Source organism: Glycine max, chromosome 19 (assembly GCF_000004515.6).
Source record: "Glycine max cultivar Williams 82 chromosome 19, Glycine_max_v4.0, whole genome shotgun sequence".
NCBI lineage: Eukaryota > Viridiplantae > Streptophyta > Magnoliopsida > Fabales > Fabaceae > Glycine > Glycine max.
The window spans coordinates 3,199,858-3,218,579 of record NC_038255.2 but is presented as its reverse complement, the minus strand read 5'-3'; the positions used below and the strand labels follow the sequence as shown (position 1 = coordinate 3,218,579).

General features: G+C 33.1%; 1 protein-coding gene across 1 annotated transcript; it reads left to right on the top strand.

Moving 5' to 3' along the window:
- Window positions 1-1,294: 1,294 nt before the first annotated feature.
- Window positions 1,295-3,786, top strand: LOC100789865 (pentatricopeptide repeat-containing protein At5g15340, mitochondrial). Its single transcript, XM_006603815.4, has one exon. It carries the CDS (start codon window positions 1,394-1,396, stop codon window positions 3,512-3,514), a length of 2,121 nt encoding a protein of 706 aa, XP_006603878.1. The 5' UTR covers window positions 1,295-1,393; the 3' UTR covers window positions 3,515-3,786.
- The last annotated feature ends 14,936 nt before the right edge of the window (window positions 3,787-18,722 follow it).

Below are 18,722 nucleotides of genomic sequence, written 5' to 3'. Positions count from 1 at the left end.
ATTAAAGAATGAAGACTATAAGACTAAGAAAAATAATCTTTTGCAAAGCATATGTACTGCCCGAGTAATTAATTAAAGAATGAAGACTATAAGACTAAGAAAAATAATCTTTTGCAAAGCATATGTACCGCCGGTGCTTATGGCGATATTTAATGTGGCAAATTAAATATTTTTATTTTATACAGTTTAACAATATGAAGGTATATTAAATATTTTTATATAATAAAAAATTCAGTTTCTCTTGTTATTTCTCTTGTTTTTTATAAAAAAAATATTAATAGAAGTGATTTATAATTACAACTAAGATTATTTAACTATTAAACATATTTTTAAAATTAAAATGAGAATTATTATATGAGTAAAAATGTAAAATGAAATTCACTAATTAAGTTAAAAAATTTAATAATATTTTAGTAATAAAATAAAAATTATTAAATGTTCTTAAATTTTACAACCTTACAAATAAGAGTCTAATTAAAATATTTAATTCTTACATTGTAAATATTCTCAAAAGTGGAGTCAATTAGATATAGAGAGAAAAAAAAGAAATTAATCATTAATATGACTAAAACTGTTTAGATTTTTTTTAAAAAAAAACTATTACTCTTTTTTGCATGAATCGCGAGAAATCTCATGCTGCTCGTGACCCAGTTTCGAAAGATGAAAAAAAAATATAAATAACATGTACTTCTTTTATTAAAAAAATAAAAACTAAGTCAGTTGTTTTGCTATACAGACCGATAATATTTTCTTCCTTCTCCATGTATTGCCACAAGCACTGACGGCACCATCCACGTTAGCGTGTCTGCCCCTTCCATTGGCGAGACTGCCTCCACCTCACCCTATCTCGCCCCTTCCATTGGCGAGACTATCTCCACGTCAACTGTTAATGATGTCTCGTCATTGTTGATTGCGGCACCCTTTGTAAAAAAGAATCCCCTCTACAAATACTTTCAAAAGGGACCCTATTTAGTAAATAGTTACTAAAAGAGTCTCTCTGAGATATATTTTCATGCATATTTTTGTGAGAAATAAGAATTCATCCACTATTTGGGATCTCCCAATACTAAACCAAACTTTACATGAAAACCCAAGAGAGGAGGAATATTAATATCCTCATCTAACTTTAAGATATTTTTCACCAAAATTTTTACTCTTTAAAGGAAGTAGATAAATCACCAAATATATACATCAACTGGTGAGAGATTATTCAAATTTAGTCAGACATTTTATGTTTAATATTTAAATATGTAACTACATTAAAAAGAAAAATTTTACACATGCAAAGCACAAATTTCCTTTGACCGAATACTTAAGCTCCTCGTAAATTACATCCCAAAACTATAAAGCCTAACTATTTATCCTAACTCAAATAATCATATCATATTATGGTATGAGATGGTCACACACCACACAACAGCAGTGTGCTCTCATATTCCGTTCTCTTCTCCGACAATGCGCCCGCGCCTCCGCCGTCCGCCCCGGCGAGCAACTCCACGCCGCGGCCACCGTCTCCGGCCTCCTCTTCTCCCCCTCCAGCTTCCTCCTTAACGCCCTCCTCCACCTCTACGCCTCCTGCCCCCTCCCTTCCCACGCCCGCAAACTGTTTGACCGAATCCCCCACTCGCACAAGGACTCCGTCGACTACACCGCCCTCATCCGCTGCTCCCACCCCCTTGATGCCCTCCGTTTCTACCTCCAAATGCGCCAGCGCGCCCTCCCCCTCGATGGGGTGGCCTTAATTTGCGCCCTCGGCGCGTGTTCCAAGCTTGGGGACAGCAACCTCGTGCCTCAAATGCACGTGGGTGTGGTGAAGTTTGGGTTTTTGAGGCACACCAAGGTTTTGAATGGGGTTATGGATGGTTATGTGAAGTGTGGGCTTGTGGGTGAGGCTAGAAGGGTGTTCGAGGAGATTGAGGAGCCTAGTGTTGTGTCTTGGACTGTGGTGTTGGAAGGTGTGGTTAAATGTGAGGGTGTGGAGAGTGGGAAAGTAGTGTTTGATGAAATGCCTGAGAGAAATGAGGTTGCTTGGACTGTATTAATAAAAGGGTATGTTGGAAGTGGGTTTACAAAGGAGGCTTTTTTGCTTCTTAAAGAGATGGTTTTTGGTAACCAACAGGGATTGAGTATGGTAGAAAGGGCTAGTCACCTGGAAGTTTGTGGTAACCCACGGGAGTTGGGTCTAGCGGAAGGGGCTAGTCTCCCACAACATAGTGAATCAAGATTTGAATCCTCGCAGGGAGAAATATCCACATTCAGTGTTCGAGAGTGTGTTGAACATGATTGCTTCCGAAGAAACATACCTCTGCGGAACCAAAAGGAAAATGAGAAGGTTTTTGGTTGTGGGTTTGGGTTTGGGTTGAATTCGATTACTTTGTGTTCTGTTTTGTCTGCTTGTTCTCAATCTGGGGATGTGAGTGTGGGAAGGTGGGTTCATTGTTACGCTGTTAAGGCTGTGGGGTGGGATTTGGGTGTTATGGTGGGGACAAGTTTGGTTGACATGTATGCCAAATGTGGGAGGATAAGTGCTGCTTTGATGGTGTTTAGGCATATGCCAAGGAGGAATGTGGTGGCATGGAATGCCATGCTTTGTGGGTTGGCCATGCATGGTATGGGGAAGGTTGTGGTGGAGATGTTTGCTTGCATGGTGGAAGAGGTGAAGCCTGATGCTGTGACTTTCATGGCTTTGTTAAGTTCTTGCAGTCATTCGGGTCTAGTTGAACAGGGTTGGCAGTATTTTCATGATCTTGAGCGTGCTTATGGGATCAGGCCAGAAATTGAGCACTATGCTTGCATGGTGGATCTTCTTGGTCGAGCTGGACGTTTGGAAGAAGCTGAGGATTTGGTGAAGAAGTTGCCAATTCCTCCAAATGAAGTTGTTCTGGGGTCCCTTTTGGGTGCTTGTTATGCACATGGTAAGTTGAGGCTGGGGGAGAAGATTATGAGAGAGTTGGTTCAGATGGATCCCCTCAACACAGAATATCATATCCTGCTTTCAAACATGTATGCATTGTGTGGAAAAGCAGACAAGGCAAATTCCCTTAGGAAGGTTCTTAAGAATAGGGGTATCAGAAAGGTGCCAGGAATGAGCTCAATATATGTAGACGGCCAACTTCATCGGTTCATCGCTGGGGATAAGTCACACCCAAGAACTGCAGATATTTACATGAAGCTTGATGACATGATTTGCAAGCTGAGGTTGGCTGGCTATGTTCCCAACACGAATTGTCAGGTTCTGTTTGGTTGTTCCAATGGCGATGATTGCATGGAAGCATTTGAGGAGGTAGAACAAGTGTTGTTCACTCATAGTGAGAAGCTAGCACTTTGTTTTGGCCTAATGAGCACACCATCCAGTTCTCCCCTATGCATTTTCAAGAACTTGAGGATATGCCAGGATTGTCATTCTGCTATTAAGATTGCTTCTGATATATACAAACGTGAAATTGTTGTCCGAGATCGTTATCGTTTTCATAGTTTCAAGCAAGGTTCTTGTTCTTGCTCTGACTATTGGTGAATTACCCTTTCACCTGACAGACCCTTTTTGGACCAGCAGATTGAAGTTTCATTAATCAGGATTAAGGAGAATAACTAGGCTTACAAATTAGATATATTATTTTTGTACAATCCTTTCTACAATAATATCCTTTTTCTCTATCACATTCTTCGTTATTTTTATTTCTTTCTTTCTGTATAAATCTCAATTGGGTAATGGATTTGCTCAAGTTTACCATGGTAAGAGCAGTCCAAAAATAAATTTCATCAATATAATATATTTCCATTTTAAAATTTGGGATTTAATCTTGACATAGTCAAGTTTTTTTTTGTCAGAAAATCCATATCCATAAATGTGTTGTATAAATATATTTATATTTTTTTTCCTGTATGAAGAGAAGAGGTATTGTTAGGAATGAAATCTAGCCTAACTATTAAGAACATGAAATGAGTAGCTTTTAGTTTCAAGACCTGTGTTGTATGTATGCATTTTTCTCACATTTGGAAAGGTTCTAAAGAAAATCACTTGAACTTTTCTTCTGCAGTGTCAGAAAATCATTAACCAAGAGAGTAGTCGTGAAAGGTTCCTCCGAATCTGCAACTTTGAATGATGAATTGGTCATGCAAGGAAGCACACTTAAGATACTAAGGGTATTTTCAACACAAGTTTTTTATATGGGTCTCTTAATATTTTTTTTTTGTCCCAACAATATTTTTTGTGATCCCCGCAATGTTATATTCATTCATAAGAAATTCAAACAGAATTTCATTCCAATGTAAGAAATCGCAAGAAATTTTAACAAATCTAAACATTTAAATTATTTTATTATGAGAACAATTAGTTTATTTTTTTTTCAATTTTTATGTATACAAATAATAAATATAAATAAATGAAAAAAATATTAAATATAATTCAAAATAAAAAATAATTACATAAAATTTAAAATAAATAACTTTTCACTCTACTCTTTTCTCCATGACCTACTCCTTCAAGTTCCAATGCACCACCAACAACAATCACCACTTTGTCCCCTCTTTCCTTCCAATTCCACACTATCTTTCAAAAGGCGCTTCACCACATCCCTTCCCTCCTCGGGGCTCCAAGAAAAACAATCCTCTCCTCCTCTTTATTAAAGTCTCTTTAATCTTTAAGCTTTAAAGCATTGATTTGAGTATCTAGTAAAAATTTTAATTATATCAAATCATGCAACAACGGTCACAAAGGGGATGTAGCTCAAATGGTAGAGCGGGGTTCGATTCCCGCATCTCCACACTTTAAAGAAGAAGTATTAAAAAAAAATTTATTTCATGATAGTATTTTTTTTTCCTTTTATATTTTCATAATTGGCTGGTTATCAATTATATTTCCATTTTTAGGAGGACAGTATATGACGTATGTTTTTTCTTTTGTTTTGTTTGTAAAGGGGTTTGGGTACTCTTAGTAACCCGTTTATTAACACATGACTACAAATGAGGTAGCAATATAAATAAAATATAATTTTATGTTCATAAAGATGAATTATATAAGAAATCAATTTTTAATATTTAACAAAATATTATGTTTTGAAAATATTTGTTGCACATTTAAGATGTCAATGTATAAAAGGATAAAGATATTAAATTATTAATAAACTTAAATATAAATTTAATTAAGTATAATCAAGGTTATCAAACTCGAGAGTTTCATAGATTCGACTCGTGGACTCAACTCATAGATGTAAGAGTACACTTCATACAAAAATAATAACAAAATATCTATAAATAACATAACAATTAAATATTTCAACAATATAATTAAGTAAAATAGTAAATCATAAATTTCACTATACTTAAATAATCAAGTCTAGTAATGCATCACTACTAGATAATAACTCGCAGATGTTATAATAATGGTAGATCATTCTCATCGATGATTTGATGTTATTAGAAAATAAAGGTTTGATGTTATTAAAGGTAAGAATTTTTGAATTTGAGAATAACACACTAAATGAAAGTATGTTGAACACAAACAGATAAAAAATAACCCAAAATGACTTACATTTTGATCTAATTTTTTTAACTTGCTGACTCCTTGGCTCAGTGATAAACTCGAGAGTTTATTGAGTTTACTTGAAGTTTATAGAGTCTACCCAGAGTCTATTAAAAAACGAGTTTACTCAAAAGTCAACTCAGAGAGTATAATAATTCACCTTTGTTCTCGAGTTAACTCGCTATCAAATATATATATAGGTACGAACCAGTTATTAATGTGAAACCCTATAAAACTAAAGCATAACTTGTTAAATAATTGAGTCCAACTTTAAGATCGATATCATTTGTTGAGCTAATTAAAATGGACTTAATTAAGAATGAACGAACCATGCATGCAAGTTCAACTAATTTGTAAATAATTTAATTCATTTACACTTTATCAATATCCAAATATTATTTGCATAAACATTTTGTTTAACAATATAGGTACTTCGTTCCACTATACATGACACTACTTATATTAGATTTTAAAAGAAAATTAAAAACATAAGTTAGATATAATTAGGTCATCATTAAGGGAGAAAATAAGCACATAAAAAAAAAGTCGTTACTTAAAGAAGACAATGTGATGTAAGGTATACATGCATACCCAAGTATTCCACTACTATAAAAAAGGTTTTTTAAGACAATTATTTTATACTTTCTACGATAGTTTTGAACCGTATTTGAATTTACCATCGTGAAAAATGTTAACTTTTCATGAAGGTTTTTAAACTGTCTTAGAATCTCATTTTCTATATTGGTTTTCTTAAAAATCCTCTTAGAATGTGTTTTTCTAATCTTAAAACATTGAGGATTTAAAGATGATTTATCAAAAAATTGTCTTAGGAAGTAGACTTTCTAAGACAGTTCTTTCATAAAATTGATTTTTTTAAATGTTTATTTTGTTTTTTTAATGTCTCTTTAGTTGCACGTTGTACATCACCATTATTATCATTATGCCACAAAAACACAAGCTCACAAAATAAATGCATTTGGCAAGCATAAGAAAAAACTATTAGTTTAGGTAATAGTGATAATTAATTTTTTCATTTACATAATGAAACAGATTATCACAAACTCATTAACTAGATCATTAGCTCTACTCATCAATTACATCCTGTTGACAACAACAAACTCTGAAAATAAATAGATATATGACCAATAAGACCTTTACTTCATCCTTCAACTCCATATAAAATTGATTGTTAAGTTTGTTCAAGACATTTACATAGGCAGAGTCATCCGAAGTGATGCCGCCCAATTGAAAATTCAAAATAACAAGACATGACATAAGTAAACACACAGACCTTAATATCTCACCCACAAAGCTTTTAGTAAAAGATGTTGAAGATCATTTTCATCTTAATATCTCTCACATCTTAATTTTTATTTTTGTAGGTTGGTCAAACCTAAAAAGATATGTTTGGGAACAAAGTGGAATAAAGAATCTCTAAAATTAGTACCAATGAACATTTTCCATGAATGAAGATAAGGAACATTCTTTAAAAAAAATATATATATAAACTAACAAGCAAAATGAAAAGGTAAAAGAAACATGGAGAAAGTTATAAGATAAGACTCACATAAATATGCATCAAACAATGAGCATAAGTATCAGAACCAATAACAACAGAATATTCCCAAACCTATTCTATCTCTACAATCAATGTCAATAACACAGAACAACAACTTAAACTCCTCTAAAAAGGTAAGTCGCACAAGGCAATGAGTAATACCTTAGTAAAGAGGAGTTGTAAACCCATCATTAAAAACAAATGAGTCATCGTCCTCCACATCTCTTCCTTTGGGCATTTGTTGCATGTTCATTAAAGGGAAAAATATTGAGAAATACACAAAGACCATAATTACAAACAAAAGTTATATGTTGGAAATTCTACAAATGATTACAAACACACCTTTTATAGGACACAAACTTTACCACAAGCTAGTGATTGCAAAATCCTTCTCAGTTCCTTTTCTAAATACTAGTAGCATCTTTGATATCTTGAAGACTTAGCTTCTCAGCATCATTGAATAACATTAGAACAACATTTTGAAGTACAACAAGGCATGCATAATCAATTCATCATAAAAATATAAATTTGTGCAACAAAAGATGCTACGATGGATTGCAAAAACAAATGGAGATTTTAACATTTTAAATAATGGTTTTTGAAACCTGAAATAGGGACACAACCAAATCCTATCTTCTTTTGGGAAACTCGGCCTTCAAGACACAGTGACCTAGTGAATTTTGCCACATCATACGTCTTCCCATGTATTTTCTTAGATAGAACTCTTTGAAAATATCTTGGAGGCCCGATAGAGGAAAGAAAGGAATGCCAAGGGATTACTCAAACTACCAATACCACATAGTTAAAAGAGAATTTAGTCAATAACTTGTGCAGAACTTGGTAAACATTCAATTCATGAGGGAGAGTCTAACATCCATGGGGGGATATGTTGGTCAATACTTGCACTCATCCAACTCCAGTTAGATTCGCCTGTGATGACTGGTTGAATGACTCATTTATTTTATTTGATAATTCAATGTCCTGATTTACAACAATTTGAGATGTAGCTGTCAAAAGTTGTGATATTAATAAAAATTATAATAATCATGAAGTTTGTCAGATCATCACATAAAACAATAAACCAAGCATACGATCTATATAAATGTACTTTTCATCAAACAAACATACTGGAATCTATGATTATGCAGAATGTTTAAAAATTTACATGTCTGTGATATAAATACTTACTCCATGTCAACCAAAAAACAAAAACACCAGTATGATCTTGTTGCACATTACTGCTATATGACCATTTCAAACAACTAGATATTTAAATTAAATGAATAAAAAATGACTTGAGTAATTGTCTATATGACCATTTCAAACAACTAGATATTTAAATAAAAAGTTTTTTGGTTATTCGTTGGAAATTTGTTGCACATATTTAATGAAGTAATGCACACCTTTATATTTAAAGCCTACTATAATCCTCCATTAAGGCATTAACAATTAAAAACGATTACAAAAATAACCCCAATTCAGTACCTTTCTTTAAAGAATTTGACCAATATCACACAACTCTAGTACTATTTTCTATTAAAGAAAAATATCAATTGGGTTATTTGTAGTGATTTCTTTTTAAATTGTATAGGGATTAACTTTGCAGGTCAAATCTGCCATGGAAAAATAACATAACAGTGAGTTGACTACAAGTCACATCATACACCAAACATCCCAATTTGAGTGTAAAATGATTACTTAGCATAAAAGCTTAACTAGCTAATGGCAAAATGGTACATGTTAGCTATATTTCCTTTCCTAAACCTAACTACCAAAAAAACGGTTTGATTTAATTGTTCAATTCCTTAACTAACATTATGTTTGTGGTGATATACTGTGAAACAAGGAAAGACTAGCACAAAGGTCAACCTAAAACATATTAGTTCTAGCTTCCTATCTTGAGGAATTTTTGCATGTTAGTATGGAATCTACATAACACAAGCTATAAATCATTAGAAAAATACATAATACCTGACGAAGATTGATATGATATTCAAATGCATCTTTAATTGAATTGCTGAAAGGATCATTCTTGAAAAAGCTTTCTTCCTATATTGTGTCAAAGGAAGCCTTAAATTCAAGAAAGGATGAGACTATATCTTTATTTAAGAATAAAGACACACACATTCACACAATTTATGAAAAAAAATTCTACATTTTTATACTAATTTAAGACTTGCCTTGAGAAAGAAAGCAACCTAAGAATGTCCTAGCTGTAGAAACCTGCATGTATTGAGCATCAAAGTTCTTATTCCACATACTTCAAGTTGACCTTGATAACTAAGGGCTTGCAAATATATTTACCATTACAATAGGTCTTCTTTCAGACTTATCCACCAAAATGGATCTCAATAAGGTAAATGGAATATGTCATTCATTGTAACATATGAAATTCAGACAGATTAAAGTGGTCACATGATTAATTTATGAGAAATCAATATGAAGATAAACTACATGTATACAAGCATATGCTATGGTACCAGCTTTTCCTGAAGAAAGTCCTGTAAATTCAACATTCATAGAAGAAGAAATATGACAGACAAAACAAAGAGGTTTTTCCCCCCAAAATGAGCATGCATGCATGATGTATCTCTTCTCACTTACCAGCTTCTACAAAAATCCCTATCGTGTATCCTATGCCATTAATTTCGATAGATTGTTGACATGCCATTAACCCAACCCCAATATGAAATTGTGACAATAACATAATTTAGATCTTTTGATTAATTATGTGCATTGTCATTGAATTTATGCTAGAGAAGTGTGTTGCTACTTACAACTACAGAGTGCACATATTTTCTTTGAACAAATCCAACAACTTAGTCTTAGGAAGGCTTTCAAGAGTTTCAATATAAACCTATTTTATGGGAAAACAATAGGTTAGCTCAGGTAATCAAACGTATCAAATTATTTTCAAATTTCTTTGGAGGTTTTCAATTATTCAATTAAGAGAGCTTGGAAAGTTCCAGAATTTTAGCAGCTTCATCAGAAATATCAACATCTTTACCCTGAAGTCTACTTAAAGCTAGTTGAAATTCTTTTTTGTGGCTAACCTCTGCCTAAAAAAATACATATATACATACATATTAAATTTCACTCCCATATTCCTTTTATACTTATTATAGTCATATACCTTCAAGAAGAAAATATAGAAGCATTTGGTCCTTAGATAATGATTCTAGCTTAATAATTAGTGCTTACCAGCCATATGGGGGATTCAGGGATAAAGCACAAACCAACCAACAAGAAAATGCAAGGTACTAGCCCTAAATTCAAATCGAGCCAATTGTTATACCTTTCTACATATCCAAATGTTATTATGTGCTTACTCGCTAGTGGTAGTTCTCTCCAATTTATGGCATTTCCTAGTAAGAATGAGACTGACCTTCCAGTAACAATAAAAAGCTGCAAAAAAATCACAGTCAAAACCAAAATTCAACTCAATTATACTTCAAATTTTAATTAAAGAAAAAAAACGCGATAGTTCTTAATTAATATTCCCTCACCTGATTTGTTGTTGCTAGTCTTCCTTGAAGATTTTTTGGTGCTATTTCTGCTACATATACAAGAACCGGTTCCATTTTATTGATTGTTGTTAGACATATTATAGCGAAGAGGCAACATATAAATAAATTAAGATATATGCATATATAAGTTACACGGAATATGCCTAAACTTCATGAATGAAAATAAATAAAAGACTTGATTATCAAAATTAATTACCACATAAGAGATAACTCTTATGTCGTACTCTGTGAAAAATCTTCCCATGTCAAGGGAGTAAGAACCCCGCGATAGATAGAATAACATAAGTGAACCTATTTTGTATTCTGCAACAACTTTTTTTGGTAAGAACACATATTGTGCAGAAGATGAACACCTTAGAGAAGAAGACAAAATTACCTTCCCATATGTGTCAAGAGAAGCCTTAAATTCGAGAAGATGAACACCTTTGAGAAGAAGACAAAAGTACCTTCAAGTAAAAGGGCGAGATGCAAAAGTACTTGATCTTGAAGAGGATTTTGCGTGGTAGTAGAGGCAAAGTGGCGTGAATAGAGAAGTGGAAATAATAGTGAATCACGATCCGGCCATGTGAGGTTCTTGAAATTAGAGTGGTGTACTTGATTAGGGTGAACTAGAGAATTCTCATGAAGAAGCGAAAATGAGAAGGAAAAGAAGCTTCAATTGGTTGTTTCGCACCTTTAATGTTCTCGACCTGCTTCAAATGCCTATTTTGAACCTTCTATTTACAAATAAAGCAAAAACATTAACCTAGTAGAAGAAAAAGAATGAAAAAGGGCGTGAGAGAACCCTTGAAAACCCCCTTATTGCACAAAAGAAGAAGAATGAGAAAGGGGTGAGAAAGGGGTTCTTACCTTGACAAAGAGCTTCGACAAAAGTTAGGAGGCGAGAGAGGAACAAAGATTTGAAGGAGAAGCTATTGGGAGGGGGAGATTCAGAGATAGGGTACCGTCGAAAGAGAATGACAAGGGAAAACTTGTCCTTTTCAAAGTCGGTTTCTAAAAACCAATGTTGAACTCTTGCTTTCAACATCAGTTTCTTCAAGAACCGATGTCATTATGCGGTTTCAAAGACAATTTGGAGAAAAATGCCTTTAAAAATTTACAAATATTAACAAAAATGTCATCGTCTTTTTTACTACATCGGTTCTGGTAGAACCGTTGTTGAACCAACATCATTGAAATTCCTTTTTATAGTAATGCTCCTTGCTAAATGAAGATATGAGGGAGAGTCATGATATGTCGTCTTGTTGTTGCATATGCAAGAAGATGCAAAGAGGTTATTTTCAAATTAATTTGTGTTTATGACCAATTAGTCGCCAAGACATAACTCTACTGGTATGCCAAATCTCACCCTCATATACATGCATTTCCAAACAATAAAAAAAAATCATTCTTAATAAAAATTATCAGCTAGATTCATAAAAATTTGAAATAGTTTGTAATTCCGGGTATGAAGCTTATGAATGACACAAGTTATTTGCAAATTCTATAATATTTTTATGAGAAGTTTCACCTTCACCGCGGTAGCCTTTGAAGCCAAAGTCTTCTCATTGAGTGGAATTGCTTTTCATTTCTTTACCTTTCTCACTCTCCATTATTTCCCTTATGCAGTGCTTCAAATGCTTCTCGTCGCACAACCTTATTATCATCAAGTGGAGCTCTAATTCCCATTTTCCAAACGTCTATCATAAGCTTTGCGTTCGTGAGTTGATCTGAATGACATGGTATTGCAATTTTTGGAACTCCTAAGCATAAAGTTTCTAAAATGGAATTCCAACCACAATGTGTCACAAAGCATCCTATAGGCTAGCTGGGAGCACCATGTTACTACCAAGCCTTTATCTGTTGTTTTTTTCTTCTCAAAATCTTTAGGGAGTTTACTCTCTTCAGAAGCTTTAACTATCTACAAGAAATAACTTACACATCTTAATATATTAAAGCATTAAAGTCTCCTACTCTATTTTCACGCCCAGAATTGCATCGCATTTATAAAGCATAAAATACATATAACAAAACATCAAATTGATTTAGCAAGCTACCTCGTATTAATACCAATCACATCATAGCGGTTACTAAGATTGACCTAAGTTATAAAATGACACGCATGGTACCATTCTCTTGATACTCTTCATTAAGGAACTAAAACATTTGAGAAATAATTTGAAGATAATATTTCTATACTCATTATGAATACATACTACGACCCTTAATGTAGTCCTATTACTAATTTCACATATTACTATGGCCCTTAAAACCCGTAGGGATCCATATCCTCTAAACTATTTTGTGGTTCATGCATGCCTTCATCCTATAATACATGCAATAGTGATTTCCAGAAATCCAACAAATTAAACATATGCCACAATGCATAATTGTCAATCACCACAACATACGCCATTGGTGCATGATTTATAAATTCAACAAAACATATGCCCCACTAATGCATAATTGCCAATAGCCATAACATATGCTATTAGTACATGACTCAAATTTAACAGAACACACACGTCACTAATGCATATATACTTGTCAATAACCACAACGAATGCCACTATTACTGCATGGCTCACGATTAATTACTCAAAGCCTCTGCCAAGAGTATCATCAACATCATCCATAGTATCAAATATTCAAAATTTTCTCATCATAACCTCCCGGGAAAATATAGGTAGCTTTCAAACTTACCATCAATCAATCAATATTCTCTTTGCCAAAGGTAAAAATTCAATATATTTATCGAATATCAACTCTTTGAACTCACCTGGCCCACCTTCATCCAGGGATTTTGGTCAAATATGACTAATATTACTAAGTACTGAACTTTCTTGAGTTGACAACAATGTCAAAAATAGATTTTACATATCTTTGTCTTATTACAAATCAAGTCTTTCTCATTTTACCCTTGTTGCAACTTGCAAGAAAAAAAAAAGGATCTGCTTCCCCATCTGCATGTAGTGTATCAACTATCAAGCCATCAAGGGACGGCCAAAACAAAGGCTAAACTTAAGAAAAAACACAAAAAAATGGAAGAAAGCTACTTCTATTATAGTATATTTTATATCTCTGTATAACACTTTTTTTTATAATGTTTTCTAATTTAATTGAAGTATGCAAATTTTTAAACTGTATTTTTAAAAAATACAAATATTTTTATGCTTAAAAATATTAAATTTTACAATATTATTTTAAAAAACATGATAATTTAAAATTAATAGATGCTTTTTTTAATTTATACCCACAATATATTATAATTAATTTATGTTTTTATAATATTTTTTATCTGTTCTTATCATCACTTTAATTATCTTATTTTTTTTCCTTTAATCTCTCTTTTTATTATATTAAAAAGTATACAAATATAATATCTCTAAATTCCCAACTTGCAAAGGATTTTTTTTATAGTAAAATTGAAGTGATAGACAAAAAGACACCAAAAGCCACTACTAAAAAAAAGGCTTTTTACGACACCAAATTTACGTCGGTTGTGCAAGAACCGCTCTAGAAAGTTGAATAGTGGCATTTTTGTAATTTTTGTGAAATAATTTGCATTTTACGACATGCAATCTAAGGCGGTTATTAGAAACCGCCTTAGAATGTTACATGCTATAACATTTACGCCGCTTTTCATTAAAAATCGTCGTAGTTTTAAACAAAAAAAAAATCAAAATTAAACCGCGTAGACATATTTGTGCCCTTCAACATTCTCTTTTCTTTGAACCCTGTAGACAGCACTGAGACCTTCGATTGAACCCTTCAGCATTCTCATTTCTTTGAACCCTGTAGACAGCCTTGTGACCTTCGATTGAACCCTTCAGCATTCTCGTTTGATTGTTATGAACCCTATTTGCTGTTTCAGTTTCAAGCATTGAAGCCTATTGACATTGAACACCTTCCATTGAACCCTATTGACATTGAAGCCCTGTACATTGAAGTGGACGAGGTTCAAAGTTCTCGGCTCGAACTGGCAGTTCATGAAGAACAATATTGATCTCACTTCGAAGAAACTAGGTTACGTTAATAAGTTTGTTTTAGGTTAAGGTTATTTTAAGGTTCTTTTAGGTTAAGCTTCGAAGATATGGGGTGGTTCGTGAAGCAAGGTTGTGGGTTTGATAAATTTTTTTTAACGTTGATGTTTGCTTATGGTGGTTGCAGGGAAGACGCGTGCAGCTCATCAATGAGTTGTTGTTGAAGAAGCTGAAACCTTGTTTACTGGGCTGCAAACGGGTCAGTGGCCATTTCTGATTTTTTGTGTGGTTCATGGTTGTTGGAATTCTTTTTTATTAGTAAAATATATCTATATTGATATATTGGTTAGAATGTTAGCTTCACATGATAAATGTTAGCTTCACATGCTTGTTTTAAGTTCCACTATGTTGTTTAGTAGAGGAATAAGAGACACAACTGCTTCTAATAACCTCTTGTTAAGGTATCTTCCATAGATGGGAATCGGGTAATACTTTTTAGAAATACTCAGATTCAAATATTGTCCAATTCACATCTGCTTACAAGTTTTGGATACTACCATGAAAGACCTTCCACATAATCAACTCAGCCTTACAAGTTTTAGAAATAACTCAGTCTTCCACATAATCAACTGGTGAAATTCCAAATTCCTTCCCCCAAGTATATCTTTTTGATCTGACTTATAACACTTTAAGTGGATCCATCCCACAAGTATTGGGAACATGACTCAGCTCTTGCTGTTGTATGTTCATAGTAACCACTTGTCTACGACAATTCCGTCATCCATTGGGAATTGCAGCAAATTACTAAAAATCAGTTGGAGGTTATCCTGCCTCCGAGTCTTAACAATCTCAATGATCTTGCTTCTTTTGATGTTGTCAGCAATAGACATAAGGGAAACATTCCTTTTGGTTCTGCTTCGGCCAGTTGTCAAAATTTACAGTTTTTAGATCTCTCATTCAATGATTTTACCTTTCCTCAAGCTTGGGGAACTGTAGTGCCTTATCAGAATTTGCAGTCGTGAACTGCAATTTGGATGGAAATATTCCTCCCTCCTTTGGTCTACTGACCAAGCTTTCTATTCTATACCTTCCTAAGAAGCATTTATCTGGAAAAGTACCTCCAAGCATGTCTTTGACAGGGTTAGATTTGTCTTCCATTCAACTTGAGGGAAACATTCCAAGTGAACTGGGAAAAGTAAGAAAACTAGTGGATCTTGAATTGTTTCCAAATCAATTGAGGGTGAAATTCCACTCAGCACTTGGAGGATTAAATCTCTGGAGCATCTCCTTCTGTACAATAATAGTCTTTCTGGGGAATTGCCTTTGGAGATGCAGACTTCAGGCAACTAAAAAACATCTCATTGTTTAGCAACCAGTTCTCCGGAGTCATACCGCCAAGCTTGGGAATTAACAGCAGTTTAGTTCTTTTGGATTTTACAAATAATAAATTCACTGGAAACATCCTGCTAGATCTGTGTTTTGGCAAGCACACAATAAATTCACTGGGAATTAACAACAGTTTAGTTCGATCACAATTTGATATATTATGTGAAACTGGTGTTAACCAAGCACACAATAAAAAACTCAAAAGCATACTTTTTCACTTTTAATACCCCTTCCCTTTGTGTGCGTTTATTTATTTAAAATTTTCATGATATTAATCTAAATTAATGAACCTGATTTAAGATATTTGTTCAAATTAATTTTAATTTTAGTATTACAATACCTGAAATTAATTCTATGTTCTAACCAAACAACCAGGAACAAAGTGACAAACCTTGCACTTTGAAGACCTGTGTTCGCGGTTTGTGTGCAGATTTTGGTTGGAGTTTTGTTTGGTTTAACTATCTCATATTACTTTACAATACAAAGGAATTATTCTCACAATAGAGAAATCAAAATAGAGCTTTGAGGGAGAAAGTGGAAGAACAATGTTCCAAATTAAACTTGGCTTTATGATGGTTTATGTAGTTTTTTTTGTTTGATTTTTTAGTTTGTTGTAGTCGGAATGTTGAAGAACGAAATTCCCAAGGAAATTTTTGAAAATGATTGATAAAAGATGGAAGAAATTGAAAACAATGACAAAAAGTTGATGGTTTCATATTTCAGATCAAAACAATTTTCAAAAAGAAAGTGAAATTCTATTATATTGTCACAAATTTTGGAGATTTTGGTACAATTGGTTTTTAAACTCAGAGAAGACACACAAAATCAGAGTTTTTTAATTTTAAGAAACTAAAAATTATTTTTAAAATAGAGAACAAAAGAACTGGTTGGTTGATTGCTGCATAACTCTGCTGGTGGGTGGATTTAATAAGCAATGTTCACGCAGCAGAGTTTGAAATGCAAACAAACAAAATTTAATTAGCAATGTTTACGCTACTGTTTCAAAACAGCCAATTAATTTTAAGAAACTAAAAATTATTTGCAAAAATAGATAACAAAAGAATGTCAATGCATTGTTTTCTTCCAAGCTCCACACTAAATTATATTCATGAAATATACTTCTTCTTTTTTACTATCATATAGATGGCTGACATATGTTTAAGTTAAGCCTTTTGTTCTTGTTGTTGTGTAGATGGCTATGACATGTATACAACTCCATGCCAAGATGGCTCTTCAAACTTCCCGAGCATTGGAGTCAGTAAGAAGTTCACTTAAGGCAGGTCCTGTTCTTCCTTCTCATGCATCCAAAGTGACCATTTACTATTTAATACTTAAATGGGGATTAGTGATGCTTCTTGCTATTGTGATTATGTCTTTGAATTTGTTTGCATCATATTTATCTCTAACAATCTAAGTAAATTATATTCAATGAAAACGCTGCTAATAATCGAGCTAATGACTGGAAACATGTTAAGAGGATGGAATGAAGGACCAAATAAATTTGGACCTACCTACAAATATTGTCCAAATACATACATTTACTATGGATGTTGCTATCATGGCAAAAAAGACATAAAATATAAGAGCATCAACATGAATTGATGATTATGTCTGCATGACCGTCAAAAGTTATAAATCAGTAACCTTGTAGCTCAACTTTGACTTCAAACTTGTGCTCAAGACATTCTTCGTTTTTGGCAGAATACCCAAATGATTTTTTACTTAAAAATTGGAATTTTTGTTACCAACATTTCAACTGCCATGGTCTGAGAATTGAAGAGTGTGTGTGGGTTTTGGGCCGTAAACTCAAATGAGGGTTAAATATTGTTGACTGTTAATATTGAATAGTGTAATAATAACTTTCCTTAAATATATGTTGTGTAGATGCATGTTCTAAATACATCAATATTGAATAGTGTAATAATAGCTTTCGTTATGCAACAATTTTTTGAAGTGTAGATCGTACTAGAAGAGTTGATTATCAACTCTAGCTGGTTCATTTTATGTCTAAACATCGTACTACTGATGTTATCTATATTTGAATCCTAATTTCCCAAGTTATATTCATAGGTGATTATATTGGGAATGGACAACGAGTAGTGTTGATCGACGATCCTGGGGTTAGGTTGGAAGATATGAAGCACTGGGTCGGAGGAATGATCATGGCCATGTTGGAGAGCGAAAAGGAAAACATACACAAGAAATCCTTCATGGACATACAAAATGAGACCATCAGATTTAGGCGCACACACACACACACAAATTTATTTATGTTGAAAATGAACAGTTGTAGAAAGTCTTAGTATATCACACAATTTTATTTATGTTGAAAATGAACAGAGAAACAAAACAAAAAAAAATTGAACCGTTGTAGAAAGTCTTAGTATATCATATTTATTATTCCGGTTATAATATAACCATTGTAGAAAGTCGTTTTGAAAAAAAAAACAAAAAAAAAACAAACCAATATTACAACAGTCTAAACTAACCAACTTAGTATAATGCACATACTATGACGGTTGCCCAATAACTGTCGTAGAAAAGCGTGGCAACATACTCACTTACTAAAACGATTGACTGATAACCATCGTAAAAAGACATGACAACATACTCAATTGTCAAGATGGGTGAACTTGTCGCCATCATGGATTGAGCGACATATTATGACGATTTCCGATAATCATTGTAAAAGATATATATATATATATATATATATATATATATATATATATATATATATATATATATATATATATATATATATATAA

Coding starts and splice junctions, on each gene's coding strand:
- LOC100789865 (XM_006603815.4), top strand. CDS start 1,394: ATGAGATGGTCACACACCACACAACAGCAGTGTGCTCTCATATTCCGT.